General features: G+C 37.5%; 1 protein-coding gene and 3 pseudogenes across 1 annotated transcript; 2 read left to right on the top strand and 2 right to left on the bottom strand.

Moving 5' to 3' along the window:
- Nucleotides 1-5,613: 5,613 nt before the first annotated feature.
- Nucleotides 5,614-6,886, bottom strand: LOC125600635 (annotated as a pseudogene).
- Nucleotides 6,887-9,710: 2,824 nt separating this feature from the next.
- LOC125600633 lies at nt 9,711-12,803 on the top strand (annotated as a pseudogene).
- A 156-nt stretch (nt 12,804-12,959) lies between these two features.
- Nucleotides 12,960-15,438, top strand: LOC125600634 (annotated as a pseudogene).
- Nucleotides 15,439-15,958: 520 nt separating this feature from the next.
- LOC125575274 lies at nt 15,959-16,655 on the bottom strand. Its single transcript, XM_048773268.1, has one exon. The coding sequence runs from the start codon at nt 16,415-16,417 to the stop codon at nt 16,007-16,009; it is 411 nt and encodes a 136-aa protein (XP_048629225.1). The 5' UTR covers nt 16,418-16,655; the 3' UTR covers nt 15,959-16,006.
- Nucleotides 16,656-21,758: the final 5,103 nt, after the last annotated feature.

The raw sequence follows: 21,758 nt of genomic DNA, 5'->3' as shown, positions 1-21,758 counted from the left end.
AATAAAAGAATATCCAAATTCGATTTATGAATATAAACTGAAGAATTGATAAACCAAACCGAGACCCAAATTCCCAACCTGATAGGTTATGAACTTGATTGAGCTTGTCTTTGAAAATGTATTTATTTACTGCAAATCAAAGGGTTCAAATCTCAGTGCGTGGCATTAAAGCAATGTATGTAAATCGAATATAATTGATGGTTTTGGAATTCAAAGTGAGAATGATAATACCTAAGACGTACTTTCACTTCACTAATACCAAAGAAGAATAAAATGATGAATTAAACTTAAAGTGGAGAAAAAAACGAAAGATTCTTTTGTAAAAGCCAATTAGTGCAACCTTTAACGGAAAAATAAAAGCCAAGCACTGGATTATACTAGTAGCAGACATTAAAGACGGGTTGTCTTCTTTTTTGACTCGTTTGATGATAATCTTAAGTACACCTCTATGAGGTCAATGAATGAGGAATCCTATGCAAAATGCAACGTGTGTATGGACACGTGCGTAAGCTTGTAATATCGTTCTTAACAAGCAAATCTTCCCGTAAGGAACAGTATATAAAACATTTATGAATCAAAACATCCTTTTTATAACCAAATTCATTGTAAGGAAAAAACCTTATATACAATAGTTAAACCTTTTTAGACGTTATAACTCCAACGAAATGTTTATCAAAATTATTTTAATTAGAAGTTGGAAATTAATCAAAACGTCAAAGAAGCGATATGTACGTTTTTTTAACCACTAGTATTATAGGAATGCTAGTAACAGAATAATTACTTGGTCAGCTTGCCATTCAAATTACTAGTGACAACATAATTACTTGGCCAGCTTCCCATTAAACTAAAGAAGAGAACTCAAAGAATTTTATTTTCTATTTGGTGGTCAACCCATCCTGATCAAGCCACCTCATAATAGGAATGCTCGTTCATAATATATATGCTCAATTCATGTCTGTCCACCTTTGAGAAATTCAAATTTCATAATTATTCACTCCCTTTTTGAGGCCTTGGATTGAACAAAAGGTTGTGCTGTGGTCCATGCATCTATCCATTTCAAACACGTACTGGAATTGTTGTTTGGTTTAGCGTAAAGAAAAATCTACATCCCTCCTAAAATTTGTATAATACAAACTAATTGAATAATGAAATATGCATGCAATTTCGATTTTCTGCCATAGAAACTGAAAATCTTAGTGTTTCGTACGATAAACAACTCAAGAGCTTCAAAGTTTGATGAAAATCATAATTGCGGAGTAAGAAACTAAGAAGGTAAACACTTTATCAAAATAAGAATACATTAAAGCAAACGTACATAGTAGGAGATCGATATAAGAACAAAACACTTCCTAATTTTACTTGATTTGCTTACATTCAAAGATAACCAGACAAAAGTCCTACGAGATATGAAACGAGACAAATCAACATTAAAATAAAAACAAATCACGACATAAAGGGCCGTTTTCTTGCTTCGGTTCTTCACTAGTTTTATCTCTTCTAACGTAACCTGCATCCAAATTGTTAGTAAAGAGTATAAGGACTATATTGTAAATACAGTAGAATACGTTTTACCCTACTTTGTACGTATGTATATATACTTCTCCTATAAACTGTATTGAGCCTCCAATTCTTTATGGTATCAGAGCCCTGATCTGACCTAAACTTTTTTTTTTTTTTACGTCTTCTTCCCTTCAAATTTTTCTTCCCTCCCCTTCTTCTCCAAACTTCATCATGTCGGCTACATCACACTCATCTGAAACCATCACCATCACCACCAACTCAAACACCATCGTCAATGTTAACATGTCCAATGTAACAAAGCTCACATCCTCGAATTTCCTGATGTGGAGTCGCCAGATCCACGCTCTTCTCGATGGATATGATCTCTCTGGTCATATTGATGGTTCGATCGCCATCCCCTCCTCCACGATCACAACAGACGCCGGCGTTTCGACGAATCCGGCCTACAACCTATGGAAGCGACAAGATCGCTTGATTTATAGTGCTCTCCTTGGTGCTATAACCACAACGCTGCAGCCGATCCTCTCCTCCACAAATACGGCGGCTGAGATCTGGCGTACTCTATCGGACACATATGCTAAGCCTAGCCGAGGTCATTACAAACAACTCCAGCAACAACTCAAAGCTGCTACGAAGGGTGACAAATCGATCAGTGAGTATGTCCAAGGACTAACAGCCATCTTTGATCAACTTGCTCTCTTAGGGAAAGCAGAGGATCTTGAAGACCAGATTGAAGCAATTCTCGGGGGTCTTCCTGATGATTACAAGACCTTGGTTGATCAGGTCGAAGGCCGTGATTCTGCACCCTCCATCCCGGAGCTCCACGAGAAACTCATTAATTTCGAGACTAAGCTCAAGTCAAAACAGGCTCCTCTGCTTCCTACACCTGTCTCCGCTCACTACACAAACCCGAGGGGCACTGGCAACAACACACAACAACACTTCTCGACATCAGAACTACAAGCGTGGTGGATACCGTGGTGGTGGACATCAAACTTGGCAGCAGCAACATTTTCAACCCACCTCCAACACAAACACTCCACGGGGCTACCAAGGAAAGTGCCAGATATGTGGTGTTTTCGGCCATAGCGCACGGAGGTGCTCGCAACTGCAGACACAAGCGCTGGCGTTATCACAAGGAGGCAGCTCTAACTTGCAGCACTATCAGCCTAGAGCAAACGTTGCCAGCTCTTTCCCCTACAACACAGCTCCTTGGTTGCTTGACAGTGGGGCTACTCATCACCTCACATCTGACTTGAACAACTTGTCGCTGCATCAACCATATCATGGCGGAGATGAAGTCGCAATTGCAGATGGCACAGGGTTACAGATCACACATATTGGTTCAGCTTCTGTCCCTACTCCATCAAAATCTCTCAAACTTAAAGATATTCTTTGTGTACCTGCTGTTGATAAGAACTTGATATCTGTTTACCGGCTTTGCAATGCTAATCAAGTTTCTGTGGAATTCTTTCCGGCTTCTTTTCAGGTGAAGGATCTCAGCACGGGGGTCCAGTTGCTTCAAGGCCGAACGAAGAATGAATTGTATGAGTGGCCTATGTCTGCGTCAACCAAACCCACTGCCCACGCCACTTACCCAGACACAAAGGCCACCCTAGCCCAATGGCATCTTCGCCTCGGACACCCTTCACCATCTCTTCTTCGTACCATTGTTTCTAAGTTTTCTTTACCATGCTTTTCAAACTCTGTTTCTGTTTCTCCTTGCAATGATTGTCTTCTCAATAAAATTCATAAGCTTCCCTTTCAAACAAGTTCAATCAAATCTTCTCAACCTCTTCAATATATATTTTCAGATGTTTGGCAATCCCCTGTTCTTTCCTCAGAAAATTTCAAATATTATCTTCTCTTTGTTGACCACTATACACGTTATACGTGGTTATACCCTCTTACTGCAAAATCCCAAGTCAAAGATATATTCATCCTATTCAAGCCTCTTGTTGAAAACAGATTCCAAACCAAAATTCAAACTCTCTACACAGACAATGGGGGCGAATATATTGCTCTCCGATCTTACCTGGCCACTTCAGGGATCTCTCACCTAACCACACCTCCCCATACTCCTGAACATAATGGTCTTTCTGAAAGGAAACACAGACATATCGTCGAGACCGACCTCTCTCTCTTATCCAAAGCGCAGATGCCTCTTACTCTCTGGCCCTGTGCTTTTGCTACTGCGGTTTTTCTTATTAACCGTATGCCTACCAAAATCCTAGCCGACCAATCCCCTTACCAAAAGCTTTTCAACCAAGTCCCAAACTATGCTAAGCTTCGCACTTTTGGCTGTCTGGCTTATCCCTGGCTGAGACCATATGCCCAAAACAAGCTAGAAAATCGATCCCTACCATGTGTCTTTATCGGCTATTCTCTAACCCAAAGTGCCTATTATTGCTTAGATCCTACAACCAACCGTATATACACCACTCGACATGTGCGGTTCAATGAAACCCAATTCCCATATCACTCTCTCACTAAACCAAAACCAGCTCCTGAACCTATTCCAACCGACCCACTGAATCTCTTCCAACCTCATACCTTCATCCCTGCAACTTCGCCACTCATACATTGTTCTCCGCCGGCTGCGAACACTGTACCTTCGCGCTCAGAAACTCCACCTATGACTCAGCAGTCGCACTCGTCGACTTCTACATCATCTCAGTCCTCCGCAAATGATGTTACACCATCCCCGCCGACTGCACCTGTCCCTTCGGCACCGGTTACAGTTGCACCACAGGCAATGACTGCTCCGACCTCCCCGTCACCCGCGGACACTGTCTCTGCTCCGCCACAGCCTGCTGCAGCTCTACCGCGTCATCCTATGACCACACGCTCTCGTAACAACATCCTCAAACCAACGACCAAGTACAACAACTCTGTTCAGCTCCAATGTGATCCTCACTGGATCCCAACAACCTGGCAGCAAGCTATGAAACACGCGCATTGGCGTGCAGCTATGAGTTCTGAATTTAACTCCACCAATGAGAACCATACTTGGGATCTGGAAACTGCAACTGCAACAATGAATATTGTTGGCTGCCGCTGGGTATTTACAATCAAGTATCATCCTGATGGTACGATTGATAAGTACAAGGCAAGGATTGTTGCTAAAGGGTATCATCAAAAGCCTGGACTTGACTACACAGATACATTCAGTCCTGTCATCAAGTCTACGACTATTCGTATCATTCTTGGACTCGCAGTGAACTGCGACTGGCCTGTGCGTCAAATTGACGTCAATACGGCCTTTCTTCAAGGTCACCTGAAAGAGGAAGTCTTCATGTCTCAACCTCCTGGGTTCCATGATCCGAACAAGCCAACCCATGTGTGTCGTCTTCGCAAAGCTCTCTACGGCCTCAAACAAGCTCCCAGAGCTTGGTACTCGGAGCTCAAGACATTCCTAACAACGATTGGCTTCAGAAACTCTTTAGCAGACGCTTCTCTCTTTATTCTTAAGCATAACGGTGATTATGTTTATTTATTGGTGTATGTTGATGACATACTTGTTACAGGAAGCTCCTCTACTCTGGTTCAACAGATCCTCATGCTATTTCTCGGAGGTTCTCCATTAAAGACATGGGTAATCTTGGTTATTTTCTTGGTATTGAAGCGATCAGAACATCTCGAGGGTTACATCTTATGCAGCGGAAGTATATTACTGATCTTCTTACCAAGACTAACATGCTTAATGCTAAGCCTGCTGCTACGCCGCTCCCGTCATCGCCGAAACTCTCCATTAAGTCTGGGACACCTTTGGCTGATCCTCATCCCTCCTAAAATTTGTATAATACAAACTAATTGAATAATGAAATATGCATGCAATTTCGATATTTTCTGCCATAGAAACTGAAAATCTTAGTGTTTCGTACGATAAACAACTCAAGAGCTTCAAAGTTTGATGAAAATCATAATTGCGGAGTAAGAACTAAGAAGGTAACACTTTATCAAAATAAGAATACATTAAAGCAAACGTACATAGTAGGAGATCGATATAAGAACAAAACACTTCCTAATTTTACTTGATTTGCTTACATTCAAAGATAACCAGACAAAAGTCCTACGAGATATGAAACGAGAAATCAACATTAAAAATAAAAACAAATCACGACATAAAGGGCCGTTTTCTTGCTTCGGTTCTTCACTAGTTTTATCTCTTCTAACGTAACCTGCATCCAAATAAAAACAAAGGATATGTCAAAATACCTTTTCACTCATTAGGTCTCAAGGATTATATTAAATTAAAACAACCGTACCCTTTTGCACGTAAATTACTATATGGATATATATATATAAGGCACGAAACCATCGATCTTTTATTTTGCATATTTTCGGGTTGGTATATATATAGGACACTAGCATATAAATTTTGAGGACATAAGATGTGTGGCTTGTGATTAGAAATTAAATTTATTGTTGAAATGAAATTTACTAAAGAAAGTCTAGTAACAAACCATTTTCTTGAAGATGACGAAGAAAGTTAGGACTAGTAGGGTGAATTGGTGGCCGGTTCCTTTGGGCGTTGCACCTGAAACACTCTGACCTGCTTGCGAAGTTGTGTTCATTGCAGCCTGGCCTAGATACAATAATACAACACTAATCGGTTTCTACATAACCAATCACTATCTACAACTTTTATATATATATAAATTTTAAACATGAATGTATATACTAACATATCTAAAACGGTCATTTTAGCTTACGCAAGCCCGCGCGCATGCATGAGTTAAGGATATTACGTGCCAAATATATATTTTCATGCACTTTGCACACTGAACAAAAAAAATACCTCGAGCAAATCCAATCTCCAGATTTCCAAGAAGAACGGCCCATGCCGCCTCCACCAGCACTGCTGCTACCAAAACCAAAAAGGCCGCGTCTCGGACCATCACTCATGTCTATAAACCCGGTGGCTGCAGCAGCAGCCGAGCGTGACGACTCATCTTTTGCGGCACCACACGTGAAACAGTTGGACCTGCTTGCAAAATTGTGCGTCCCGCAATTTCCAAGGTTGCAGTACCAATCACCTGGTCTCACGTCAGGCCCGGTGTTGAAAGCAAAAGAGCTACTGATTGGACGGCTTGTGAAATTACTCACTAAGTCGGTAATGCCGCTCGTCCTTGGCTCTCTGCAGCGTTGACAGGAATCCCTTCTCTGGAAGTTTGAGGTGGCTACACAATCGGCAGTTCCAGTCTCCTGGCCTATTCATCTTCTTCTATGGCCCCATAGAGAAAATATAATTACAGAAAATTAGAAGCATAAAATACAAGTGTAACTTTATATAGTATTTGATATGATTACCTGGGAATGTTAGTTATAAACAATTAAAGAAAGTAGAAGTGAGTAGATGAGATCTGTTAGAGGATACAAATGTGATGTTGGACTCCCTCGTATATATATATCGACAAAGCACAAGGCTCTTCCTTCAACAACCGGGAACATTTTTTGAAGTAAAAATTTAGGTTTCAATTGGTTTTTACTTTCTTATTTTTGTTTCAGCTTTAATGCATTTCCTTTAACGTAAACTACGTTTTCCCAAAAGAAACAAAAATAATCTATACATATTGAGGGCTTTATATTTTTCTATCATTTTAGACCCCACTAGTTTAAACAAAGGAAATATATTAAAACAGCAAGGTTAAAGCTTCCAATACCAGCCGTTTTCGTTATGCTTCTGCTTCACAAAAGCTAAATACATATTGCCAAATTCAATATTCACATTGTTGGACAGATGTTTGTTTGCATGTAAATCACTATAGTTTTGTAGCCTATTCCCTTGAAAATTCACCAATTCAACTTAGGTACATGGGTGCATAATATGTTCTCGTGCGTGTCAGGAGCAAAAAGGATACAGTCAGAAGAAAAATCAGAGGTAGCTAAAGCAAAAGTTGCATGGCAACAGTTTCAAGGAACGTATCGGTTCCCTTAACCACGAAAATTAAAGAAGGGAAATCAAACATTAATGAAATATTTACTTCTCCCTTCTTTAATTTTAGTCTTTTAAGTTTAATGTTTCTTCCAACATTGTAGTACCGACTTTGTCGTGCATAGATAGATCTTGTTCGTGATTCTCAAATAAAACCCAAGGAAAACATCAAAAGCTTGGATTAAAGAAAACAAGAATAGTTGAATGGTAAAGGTATAGTCTCCGAGGTTTAAATATTCTTGACCATCTTTGTGTCCTTTGAATTTGTCTACTAAAACATAATTTCATATACTTTGTTAATTCCTTTTCATTTATACCTGCAGGTTACAAATTTTACATATTGTCGCTTGTGGTACACTGCAATCGCTGCTTTTTATTTACAGTCATTTCACCTTTTCATCTGTGTATGATAAAATTTAACTCTCCATCCTTCAAATATAAAGAATCTTGTTATTGAAAGGTAAATATGTCTGGCTAAAGTAAAGGTGCCTCAGTTGTAAGATAATAAGACAAAAAACCACAGCAAGGTACATGTGGAATGCCATGAATGATTAATAACTTTTAATATAAATTCTCAAATAAAATTATATGGATATTAAGAAATATGGAAACTATTTGTCGTTTCTTTAGTTTTTAAATTGGGTTTGCTACAATACAAATGAATTTGCTGTTACAAAGACAAGTAAAATCTAATAAATTAAATATCCCCAAAGTATATACGTAAACCGTTTTCAGATTTGAGATATGCCCCAAAAATACTTACTCGCAATATATTATATAGTTTTTATGTACTTGAATTAAAATAACGATGATGAAGTTATTTTTCTTAAGTATGTTACCGACAACTAATTCGCTTTAAAAGTCTTTTGTAAGCTAATTTAAAAGTGCTTATATATGGAAATTAGCACATGGATTTAGATATATCAATTTTTGATTAATCTAAAGATATCTCAAACTTATGGAAATGTTCATAATAATCTTAAAAAGATGTGTAATATACGAATAAACTCTTTTCTGAAATATAAATGAAGCCTAAAATATGATTTTATATTCACTTAATCACACATATTTAATGTTTAATATCGTGAAATTGCTTCAAATATATATTTTTAAAGTCTACGTATCACTAAACTAGTTAATTTTAGCTACAACATACTTTTACGATTGTTTTGTATACGAGACCAAGGGCCTTATCCATAACTCCACGTAAAAGCTAACTTGAAACTGTGTAAAATAGCGGGTGATAAAGTACCATATAATATATGTGGAAGAAAAAGGAAAACGGGAAGAAGGAGAATATATAAGAATCACACTTAATAATTAGTAAACCCACCACATTGTCTCGGGGAATGGTAAAGAAAAGACTGACGAACACAAAAGAAAAGAGAGAGAATCTATTCGATTCTCTTTGGGAAATGCTTCCATGCATCACTTATCTATATAGCATAATCATCATCTGAATGTATATTTATCCCACCTATTTTATTTGCCAAGCTACAATTTTACGAGTAATATGATCAATCTCGCGCAAAGATACCTAGAACATTTCCAGTGATGGAGTTAATTATTCATTTGAGTATCATATTAGTATTTTATTTCATTTGTATACTGTAACTTTAATTTAAAACAAATTTAATCACTAAGAATCTGTCTTCATGAATTTATTTTAATATGATTCTTTTAGCATCGTTTTTTATTCTCTCTTCTTTCTAGTTAAACACCTAATGGAGATGCTTTTAAACTAAGAGATTAAATCACACTAACAAAAAAAAGGCAAGACACTAAAAATCGTAGGAGAAAACAGAATAACTTGGACAATCAAAGACCAAAGGCATGTTTAACTAATTATTTAAAACTCATATATTTGATCGCTGTAAAAAAAACTCATATTTGACCAAATAGCTTTTCTGAATAGAAACATGTTCCTTTAAAAAAAAACATGTTCCATTTTATATAAAAATTCCACTTGAAATACATGCGAACCTTTGCACTGATGATACAATATACATATATACATATTTTTTGTAATCAATTTACACAGTTAAAACTTTGCAAACCAAACTGATAGTTTTGTATTTATATATGAACGACGACAAACGTTTGATTTCTACCACTACATGCAAGACCAACCACTATTTTGTTTGTGTTTTGGAAACATATAAATTCCGTATGACTAAAGCTCTATCGTAGAATATATGCGTCTTTTAAATATGTTGCAAAAATATATCATTTTTCTTCTTATCCTGAAACTGTTTTCACCAATCAAAAACAATCTATTGCAACAATGACACGTAGCTGTCTTAATCTTTTCATGCTTTTTATTGTCCAGACGAAGACTTCTATCTCTGAATAAAAAAGCGAAAAACTCGCACGCGAATTTCTTACCTCCTTAATTAAAACTATCAAAATCTTTCAAAATATTGTATCATCCTTGTCCCGCCATGAACTGTCGGTGAAGCGCCACCGTCCGTATCTTCGAGGTAAGAGTATGTCTTCTCGTCCAAGGGGTCTGGTTGTTTCCGTTTGAAACCTGTGCAAATTGATAGAACTAATAAAGTTTACGACATGTTCATCAATTTAACTTTGGTTACAAAATTTAGTTAAAATTTTTGGTTACAAAAACTTAACACAAACTTATTTAGTTTAAGCAGAGTATATAAATATTTGGTTATAAAATTTATAAACCCCTTTTATGTACGTAAGGTTTTTTAAATATTTGGTTTTAAATTTTCAATAAAAGAAAAAAAAAAAACCGAACAAGGGTGGTATGGTTGTAGTAGTAAACCGAACCATAAACCCAAGAATAGCGAAAGAAATACAATTCCCAATTAACTGGTTAGGGCGCAAGAAGAAGAAGACAAATCATCCATGGCGGAGAGAGTCGAAGAGAAGCCATGGCGAGTTCTCGAGTTCTACAGTGGAATCGGTGGAATGGTAAACACTCTCCTCTTTACCTCTACTCTACGCTGATACTAATAATCCCTGTTTGTTTTTCAGAGATACTCTTTAATGGCGTCGGGCGTCGTGGCACAAGTAGTAGAAGCGTTTGAGATCAATGATGTTGCTAATGATGTTTACCAGCATAACTTCGGTCACCGTCCCCATCAGGTTCTTCTTCTAAAGAGAGAAACTTTGCAATTGCTTTGAATCATCTGAAGCTGTGGACTCAATTGCAAGCTTGCAACTTTGTACTTTGATGCTAGTTGCATTGACTTAGTTCCGTTTGTATGATCCTCAAATTCTGTTTTAATTTGTTCATAGGGGAATATTCAGAGCCTCACTGCTGGTGATTTAGATAGGTATAGTGCTGATGCTTGGCTTCTTTCTCCTCCTTGTCAGCCTTATACTAGACAGGTGGTAACTATCCCTTTTACTATTATCACTTGACTCGCTTTTTTTTTTTTTTGTAGCTAACAGTTTTGTGGTTAGGCCTTCAGAAACACTCTGGTGATGCTCGGGCTTCTTCGTTCCTTAAGATTCTCGAGCTTATACCGCATACATCTACGCCCCCTAGAATGTTGTTTGTAGAGAATGTTGTTGGATTTGAGGTTTGTGTTTAGTCATATGTACTTATATTCTCAATCATTTTCTTCGAATTTTCGATATCTTTTTTAAGTTATTGTGTGGTGTTTGTTGGTGCAGACTTCGGATACCCATATGGAAATGATTGATACGTTGACAAAATCAGATTATGTCACACAAGAGTTCATTTTGAGTCCGTTGCAGTTTGGTGTTCCTTATTCAAGACCTCGTTACTTTTGTCTGGTACTTTCTCTTTACCTTTTTCAATTATGTAAAGCCATTTGATGCATCTCTGTGTCACTTTGCTTTGCATGTATAATGTATGTACATGCTTCTGCTGTTTGAGTTTTCTCCTGTATTGTGATCTTTTTCTCCTTAGTTATCTATGATTCTCGTTTTGTTTTTGGTTAAAGCATCTTATGAACTTTGAAATCATTCCATTCTCGTTACTGTTTGTAGGCCAAAAGAAAGCCTCTGTCATTTCAGTCCCCGCACAATAACAACAAGCTACTCTGGTCTCCAGGCCCGTTATATGGGCGTGATGATCAGGTGGAGTTTGATAAATGTCAAGCAGAAGAGGGATCTGAAAACTTACTTCAGTCTTGCGAACCAGTAGAGAAGTTTCTTGACTTAACAGTAGTACAAGTAAACGGCGAGCCAAGTAGTTTTGATGAGTCTGAGAATGGATCCAGAGACTGTGATGGACAGGAAAAAGACGATCCTGTCTCAGAATCTGTACATCAATATCTAGTACCATTAAGTTTGATAGAGAGATGGGGAAACGCAATGGGTATCCTTTTATGATTTCATCTTCCTTCTTTTTCTATGGCACCACTTGTTCTGCTCATGTGAAACCGATCAACTATCTGTTTTATATTTCCTGAGCTGCTTGTAGACATTGTTTACCCTGATTGATTCGAAGAGATGCTGTTGTTTCACAAAGAGTTATTACCGATACGTGAAGGGCACTGGTTCCCTCTTGGCAACTGTCCAGGTATGTTCTTCCATTGAGTTTTACAAGATTTGTTCCCTCTATCTGCTAGTGCAAAGAAAATGCTTATCATGAATAATCTATGAACACGCAGCCAAAAGTCAAGGGGAAGGAATCTTGTTTGAAAGAGCAGCGGCTTAGATACTTCACCCCGAGAGAGGTTAGCCACAAGTCCTTTTCATTTGTTATTACCAATGCCTCACTACTGAAAAGAGTGAAGATGTGCTTTATTTCAGTGGAAGATGATGTTTGGTTTCTATTCTGATTAGGTAGCTAATTTTCACTCATTCCCTGAAGACTTTGAGTTCCCAAAGCAGATAAGCCTTCGCCAGAGGTAAACCTCATTTTAAACAGAAAACGCTTCTGTCTGTATTATAGATTATATGCATCTGAGTGTAACAGAGGCACCGTTTTGATCCTCGCATAGAATTTAATCTGATAATACCCTTACATATCTTACTACTTGGTGTTTGTGGAAATGTTAAAAAGCCACAAGAATAATACTTACACTGTTGATACTCATGAACGCCTCTTTTATTGTGCAGATATGCAATGCTTGGAAACAGTTTAAGTGTAGCAGTCGTGGCTCCTCTTCTTCGGTATCTATTCAGTTCTTCTCCCGTCTTGACTGTGGAATAAAAAGAGCAGCAAGTGACTCTCGACCAATGATGGTCTGTTTTTTTGCGACATGGCAATGGCATAACCATGCATCTGTTTTGTATTACTTACAACATTATAATTTTGTTTCTGAGTTACCTCAGCGTTCTCTGATGTATTTCTTCTATATAGACAGTGACAATTGACAAATGAGCCAAGTTTTGTTGACAGTTATTCCTGTTTTTTTCTTCAATTTATCGATTCTAACTTATTATGGCCCACTTATATAGAGGGCCTTTTCCGGCCCAGTAACTTTTACCGTACTAGTCAAAACTCTTTACAAAAGGGAGAGTACAAATTGGCATGTTTATTGATGCGTTTCTCTATCCTCTCAGGGCAGAGAGAGAGAGAGAGAGAGAGAGAGACTTGAAACGGGACACTAGAGAGAATTAGCAAAGCAAGCCGCAGCGAAGGGAAACGATTCTTCTGCTGTGACGGTACGTGCATTTTCACACTCCGGCTACATTTGCTTTTTAAGCTAATTATTACTTGCGTTTTACGCATTTCTTTCTTTGTTTCATCTGAAAATAAAAAAAAAAGCTGTAAATTCCCCAATTCCACCAACCTAGGGAGGTCTTCCCCGATTGTCCGTACACATTTTTTTTTAAAATGTTTATATTTTTTAATCACTTTACTGTGGCTTTGATTATATTTTACGCATGATTGCAAGTCATCTTCATCATTACTTACAAGCTCTAATTACAGGACAGTTCGGGAAAAAAAACCAAGAAATGTCGGGCAAGAGTGTTTATAATTTGCTTCAGGATAATGTGAGCAAGCCTCGCTTCTGCAAGTCTTTGTCTACGGGAGAAACTTGGAGTTCTAAATCCATGGTAGCTCTCTTTTCCATTGAAGTCAGTTTAGCTTTTAAACATTATCCTCTGTTGTGTTGCTTTGCTTTGCTTTCAATGTTGTTGCTAGAAGAGTAAGACGTAATCATCCTTCCATGTTTGTTTTACCCCATTTTGTTGTCAGTTTACTTTACTTTTTATTATTGTTCGAGAAAGCTCAGATCTTTCTACCTTTCAAGAAACTTTGACGAGAGTTTGATATCTCTCCCCAAGGAGACTAGTATAATGGCACCACACCTCCTGCTTTTTTTTTAATGCTTTATTATTGTCCTCTCTTTTTTGTTTGTTATTGGTTGGCTACATGTACGTTACAAGTTCATTCCCTTTCTGCTAGTGTTGGATTAAGTCCTTCTCGTACCTTTTTGTATGCATTGCTTTAACCTTACAAAGCTAGCCTCTAAGCTCGTGTCTCAGTCTCAGTGTTTCCTTTTTATATTGTCAGTATTCTATGTTTGTTTGTTGTCAACTCTTCTGATTCCTGGTTTTATATTATGAAGAGGATTATCCCGGAAGAGTTCGTGAGAAGCGCACCCGTAGCTTTTGAACAGAGTGGTGTTCAGTGTTCGTTGGGGAAATTCCTGGCAGCTCTGGCTCCAGAGAGACAAGAACGGTCTGTTTATGGAAGAAGAAGACTGGGATGAGTTTGTGAGTGATAACTTTTTAGGACCAAACGATGTCTTGCTCTTCATACACGTAGACACTATGTTCATTGAAGTGCAAATCTACAAACAAGATTCGTACCACTTGAAAGAGATCACTTCAGCACCTCTCCAAACTGATCCCAAGCTGAAGTGGTTACCCCGTTGCCCCAGACTTCTCCACCAGAAACCCCTGCCCCTGCCCCTGCATCTAGTAAGACTATTCATGCAGAACGTATCATCATATTCATGCTTGTCAGAGTCAAAACTATTCCTTTCTAAGTTTGGTTCTTTTTGTTTTCAGCAAGTGGAGCGAGACAGGCCGATGCTCTTGTCAACAATCCTGAGCAGTACCTCTCAAATCCGAGTAACCCTTTCTATGTGAAGAAGCTGGGTAAAAAGATCGATGTTCTGGTAATTAATAACGCTCAGCTTTATCAAATGTGATCTAGTCATAAAGTTTTGAGTTTTTGTTTTGTTGCCTTTTTAAGCTAAGACTTCGTCTTTTTCTTGTCTAGTATGTGAGCCATCTGGTGACTGAGAGGTATGGCTTGCAGTTTGGTCCACACAATTCCCCCATGTTTTACATTCTTCCCAACGAAAAAATCGAGGCAAACACTAAGATCTACGGAGGGTGTGCTTGTTTCAATGGCTGGGCTGCTATATGTCGAAAGTACAAGCTGAAGCAAGGAGACGCTGTTGTTTGTGAGCTTGAGCGCTCAGGAGGCGTGGTTACGGCTGTCAGATTGCATTTCCCCAACGAATAAAGAGATTTGTGTCTTCTCCAATCTCCTTCCTATGAGTTTATAGCGTAGTGGCAAGTTTCTCGTAAAATGCTACCCTTTATGTTGGGTTAATAACCTACTTGTAGGGATGTTGTCATGGGCAAAAAAACCCGGCCCGGCCCGAACCCAAACTAAACCCGCCCAGAAAATACCCTAAACTATAAAACCCGAAAAAAACCCGGTACTATTAGGGTAACCCGCGAAAAACCCTAGAACTTTAGGGTTACCCAAGGGTACCCGAAAAAACCCTTTTTTGAGTTTTGTGGTTTTTAGTTAAAGTTTTATAGTTTTAACTTAAATTATATGTATTGAATATTTAATTTTAATCATGTTTTGTATTAAATTTGATTAATTTTCAATTATCAAATTTATTTTCTGTATAAAGTAACAAATAAAATTTTCATCATTCATAATTTTCAATTTGCAAATTTATACTATATCCATAATGTAAGTAAATAAATAAGTTATAGAGAGTGCAAAATTTAATAGTGGGCATTGTATGTTTTGATTTATACATCTAATTTTTGATTTCAATCATTTAAATCCTTAAAAATTAGGGTAAAAGTCGTCCTTTCAATTATATTTTTTTTTTAAAAAACCATAGGGTACCCGAAACCCGATAGGGTAAAACCCGAACGGGTAATTTATAAATCAAGACCCGCCCAAAATAAACCCGCGAATTTTGAAAACTGAATATACGGGTTTTGGTTTTTAAATTCCAACCGGGTTTAGGGTACCCTATGGGTAAAAACCCATTGTTAACATCCCTACCTACTTGCATGCTAAACTTATTTTTGTTTACTATTGAGATAAGTATCTCTTAATGGTGTATTTTGAGAAATCATCTAACAGTTCAAGACTTAGACTAAGAGTAAACACAATCAACTTGATGTTGCTGACTTTTATTCTTGTAAGTTTGTAGACAACTCTCTATAAATGGCAACCTTCATGTGCCTTCTCACACAAGAAAATACAATATAACCCTAAATAAATGGTCACCTTTTACATCTCTTTTTTGAATAAAATCAAGAACACACCAAAAGACTATATATCAAAAAGTAGAACCCACATAGTTTCATTTCTTGTAGTAAGATTCCATTCATCTACCGCTTACGAACGCTTAAAAGCTTGACATCGTCAATCACAGGTCCACACAAAGAGGAGAAATCATCGCTCCTCATGGCATAGAAAGTGCTGTAAAACATAACTTTAGTTCTTGTCGAAACCGCCACGAACCTGATAGAAGCTCTTTTAAACCCTCCAGTGCCACGAGACTCGTAAGGTACCTTAAGCGTATCTCTTCCCGCAAAAGCCTCAACCACCATTGATCCTTTGCAAGCGTTGTTGGCGTCTCCAACGGCAAACGAAAGGACGTAAGTCTTCCCAATGATGGTCCTAGCCACTTGAGCGATGGCGCTCTCTTTGCCCACCACTAGCTCAATGGCTCGGCGACCTTGCGGGATTGAGAAGTGTTCTGTGTCTACGTACTTGACGGCTTTGAGAGACTCCACCATCCAACCGGGTAAAGGAGAGTGATCGTCTTCTATAAACGGTGGGATCAATACTCTCGTGGTCGAGCCTGGTAGTACTAGTGGACCTTCTTCAAATCCTCCGTTTTTCAAAATGTTCTCTGTTCAAATAAAAATATAGAAGTTGTAATGATTACAACCAAATTCACAGAATAGCTTAATAACTAGGCAGTTTGTAGAGGACTAGGCAGTTTGTAGAAGACTAGCTAGTAAACGGATTAGCCAAATCCATAGATTAATTAACTAATTATTAATTTAACATAATTAACGAATTATTGTTTTGATCAAAAAAAAATTAACGAATTATTGATTAATTTTATATATGTTTTATACTTACTTATGGTTTTAATTATAAAATTATTTTTGATGAATTATTAAAACTAAATAAAAAAATACAAATTTGAAGATTTATACTTATAATAATATTATTGTTTAATTTAAAATATTTACACTAATATGATTTTAAGAAAATTGTTTTTTTTTCTGTGTGCCTATATCAATTTTTAGAACCATGATTACAAACCCATATTCAAGAACTGTAAAAAAAAGAATAAACAGAGTAATTACGTACTGTTTGGTCGGGGAGGGGAGGGTAAAGAGCTCTCATGGCAACACCATCAATGAGTGGACCACAAGCTGAATCCTCTTCTTCACCTGAAACGCCCAAGCGTATAGATCCCACCCACGGCTGTACAACGTCTGCACCGGAATCACTAAAGCTTTCCTTCTCCTTACTTTCTTGCACTTAATAAAGCTTTTACAAGCTATTTCATTTTCAAGTTTTATCTTTATTTACAAATGTTCTCACAATTCCCAAACTCCATTGATCAACAAGTCAAGTCACAATTCCCAAACTCCATTATTTAACAAGCTATTTCATTTTCCTGAAAGGCCAAACTAGATCGTTAGCATTAGACAAACGAAGTGCAGAAGAACAAAACTCAAAGCAAAATACTCTATTGCCACCTTCTTGAATCTTCAAAAGATTCATCACTAGATGGAGAATAATAGCGTTTTCTTCTGGATCTCACAGAAGATTCATCAGAGCGATTTCTCGAACTTGACTTTCTGAAGCAAGACAAAGGCAAACAAGAAGGTTGGTGTCTCCCCTTCGAGTCCTTTTTCACATCGAAATCAGCTGACTTCATGCCCTTCTGCTTCACTCGATCATTTCTTGTCTTGAAGACAGAAGACAACATAATTTGATTTTGAGTTGAACATATAAATCATTTTTTCAGTTAAATTTTGTCTTGAGAATAAACATGATGTTCTTGATTTTGAGAGAAAAGTGGTGGGAGGTATTTACGCATAAAAACAACATACAATTTGATTTTGAGTAATTAGTGTTATCCCCATTGCAAATTCTAGAATATCTTCATTTCCCCTTTCGATTGGTTTCCTCCAACGACTAGACTCACGGCGTGTATCTTGCATTTGTCGCAAGGTAATACATTGTGCTTCTCATTTTAGTTCTTATTTTAGTTTATTATGTTTGATTGTTCATCATAAATTGAACAAAAATTGTACTCAATAACCCAAAAAGCCAAAATTAACCACTATTACACTACAAGAAATTTGGGTTTTAATAGCACGGCAACATAGCATTTTTTCCGATTGTGCTATGGTTGACATACTTGTTAGTTTTAGACAGCGTTTATATATTTGGAAACACTATGATAGAGTGATATATATGAAAACGCTGCTCTTGAGAGTAAATCTGGTAAGAAGGATTAGCAGGATGTGGTCCCCAGAGCGGTGGTTGCGATTGATAGTACAACGTATCGGAGTAACCAACAGGCTGCAGTGGTTGCGATTGATAGTACACCGGATCGTAGTAACCACCAGGTTGCGGTGGTTGCGATTGATAGTACACCGGATCGTAGTAACCACCAGGCTGCGGTGGTTGCGATTGATAGTACGCCGGATCGTAGTAACCACCTGTTGTGGGCACAGAAACCATACCTGAACCGAAGCTCAGCCAGATAAGCAACAACTGCCACAACTACCTCACTAGGGCTAACTGCGACCAAGGTTCATTAAAAAAAGTGTATCACAACCACCAGAAGTAATTTTGGCATGAAAACAATTTTCACAGAAGGCCAGCTCAACCATTCATCACTGAAGCTTGGAATTACAAGAAAAGCTTCACGGAGGAAGAAGGTATGAATTTTACAAGTTGGAGGTTTCCCAGCCCATCCGTTTGCGAGTATCGGCCCTTAGAAGAGAAAAATCAGCCAAAACAAAAAGCGGCCCGGACCAAAATCAATTATGGATCTCAAGAGGGATCTTTTTTGGATCCAACAAGCCAACAATCAGGAGAAAAGACCTAGTGAAGTTGAAGATATAACCATTTTCCCAAAACCGGTTATAAGGAGCCGATTATGGAAAGATTGCATAATCAGTTGGTCCAACCATTTCAAATCGAGATCAAGCAACCAGGACATACCCTACACGATCCAAGGATTCCATAAGACATTCCACAAGATTTTAGATGGACCAGTATGCAGAGGAACAGGCGAATCTTCATGGCCACCAACTTTCCTTTTTCGGCCATGTTCACACTAGGAGGAGTAAATGAGTTTTCACTACAACTCTTTGAAGACCAACGGCCATATTCTTTCATATGTGGACTAAGGAGTATTTCAGGAAGGCTTCCAGATCATGGGCATATCCAGAAGCTGTCTAGATACAAGGTTCAATCAAGTTTCCTTTTGGAGAGGCTCAAATCAAGCCTAACGGCTAGATATCTTCAAGGAGCCTAGCTTATGATTTTTCTACTTAATTTTTGTGTACTTTGTTTCCTTTTGAGTCATAGGAACGTTATAGTAGTCCCAGTGTCGAGCCTATATAAGCTCAGGTCATAGTTCATTGTAAAGCACCCTTGATTTTTTAAAAGTAATAAGAAATCGTTTTCTTTTAAACAAAACTAGATTTTGAACCCGCGCGTCCGCGCGGATATATGTTCAAACTTAATAGATGTTAAACATTGATGTTACTGTTTCATATTTTTTTGAGTTTTTAGATTGATGTAAACCCAAAAGAAAGCTCGGTTCATTTTATTACCAAGATTAAACCCAACATGAAAAAGTAATTGTTTCTAAATTTGTTGTTGATTGTTTATATCGTGATGGGATATTAGACAAATCAAAACAATTTATTATATAAGATATTTGTCAATTAGTAATACTTAACTACATTATCCTATTTATAATGTAATATATATTTATATAAATTTATAATTCAAAATTTTCAAAATAAAACATCTTATGTAAATTATAAATAGATGGGTTGATATATAAACCATATGTATTATATTAACACCATGACAAATAAAAAAATAACTATTTGGTAATTAATTTGGTAAAATGGACCAAAACTTAATTACAATGTTAAAACTTTATTTTCATCACAATATATGTGGATTAAGCTTTAATTATATTTAATGGACCAAGCCCATAAAATACTAAACAGGTTAGTCCGGTTAAATGATATGATTTTAAACGTGATTTGCAAGAAAAGAAACCTAAAAATCTTGTGCTAGTTATGTGAATGATTTGGTATCATGATTGTTACAAAGATTTGCTAAAATATAGGAATAGATTTAGGAAGGTCATTATTTTAGGAAATTAATAAATGATTAGTTTTAATTTAAAACAAAATAATTTCTACGGATATTATCTTATTGTTTTGATGTTGAATTTTTTTAAATTTGTATAAAACATGATATATATTATGGTCGAAAGAATACAATTTTCAAGCTTTCTTAATCAATTACATGGATTTGTTCTATCTAATATAAGTGTTTTGATTTTCCAGACTGAGAAAACAGGTGGTGTTATTAAGATGAAGATGCGATGTAATACAGGAAGAAGGTACTATCATAATTTAATACAATGTTTTATCAATGGTTTTCTTAGCATATGTAGGAAACAACTCATCTAATTTGATGATTTTTAATGGTTTGGTTTAGTATCGGTTTCTAATTGTATGGTTTAGTAATAAGGCAAAACACTGTGTTTTATTAATGTATAGAACTATATGTGGGCAACGGAAGGTGAATTGGTTTAGTAGTTTTCAAGATTATTAATAAGGCAAATCATGTATTTAATTAAAAGTCAAAACTCTGTGTTTAATATCAGTGGCATAGAAAAGTAATTATTGAGCAAAACTAAGGATTAAGTACAAAATGTACTTCCCTTTTGATAGATTAGATTGTGTATTCTTTGTTGTTATTTCTCTAGTTCTTTGTGTGTGACTCACTAAGTCCTAAAGAAGCCACGTCCAAAGAGCCTTGTGTGATTCAAGACCATCTGTTCGTCCATTGACTGAGAGAGTCAATCCATATCCATCTATCCATTCCATCCATCGATCCAGCTTGGAAGAGATACATATCAAGCAAGCCGGATTCCATCTTCAGTCATCTAACCATTCACTGATCCTTTTTGAGAGAGACACACGTCCAGCAACAAAGATCCCATCATCCATCTTTCTATCTTTCTTATTTGATTTGTTTTCAATTTCCATATCATTTAGTTTTGAATCATAAAAATCCATAAAAATCATATTTGCTTCAGTTCATCATTTGTCATATAGTTTACTTTCTGTTCTCCATATAAAATCCATAAAACTATAAAAAGGTTCATCTTTGTTTCAGGTACAAATCGGCCGGTCTAATCCTCTATCGCAGCCGCCTAGCCGATCGTCCGTATCCGATCTGTCCAAACCGATCAAAAACCAAACCTCAGTCAAGCCATCCGAGTAGTCTGAATCCCAGCCTGCAACACCACCAGGCTGCGGTGGTTGCGATTGATAGTACACCGGATCGTAGTAACCACCAGGCTGCGGTGGTTGCGATTGATAGTACACCGGATCGTAGTAACCACCAGGCTGCGGTGGTCGCGATTGAGAGTGCCATGGATCGGAGTAAACACCAGGCTGCTGCGGTGGCTTTTCCGTGTATTGATAAAATCCGTGGTAAGGAGTCATCGGGGTTGAGGCGGGACATGAAGGGGGCGGGCGCGGTGCGCAATGCGAATTGGACGGAGCGAGACTCCCTCCAGCTCCAACTTTAGACCTAGGTATCTAAAAACAGCAAATCGTCTTCAGATTCGATTCGTCGAGAGGTTAGCAAAATTTCGTGGTGTTAAAAAAGGCCCAGCACTGTCAGGTCAACTACACATGTAAACACGGCTCTTGATACTCCTAACAGGAACCATATTACACGGTTTTGAAATGAACTCTAATTCCGAAGAAACAACCGCCCATTTCTGGGTCCACGGAGTGTCGCGCTCACCAGCCTCGGGATACACGCAGGTGAGCATTGCGA

This window comes from Brassica napus, unplaced genomic scaffold, assembly GCF_020379485.1.
Source record: "Brassica napus cultivar Da-Ae unplaced genomic scaffold, Da-Ae ScsIHWf_2333;HRSCAF=3009, whole genome shotgun sequence".
Classification (NCBI taxonomy): domain Eukaryota; kingdom Viridiplantae; phylum Streptophyta; class Magnoliopsida; order Brassicales; family Brassicaceae; genus Brassica; species Brassica napus.
The sequence above is the reverse complement of the archived record's forward strand: the minus strand, read 5'-3'. Positions and strand labels throughout refer to the sequence as shown.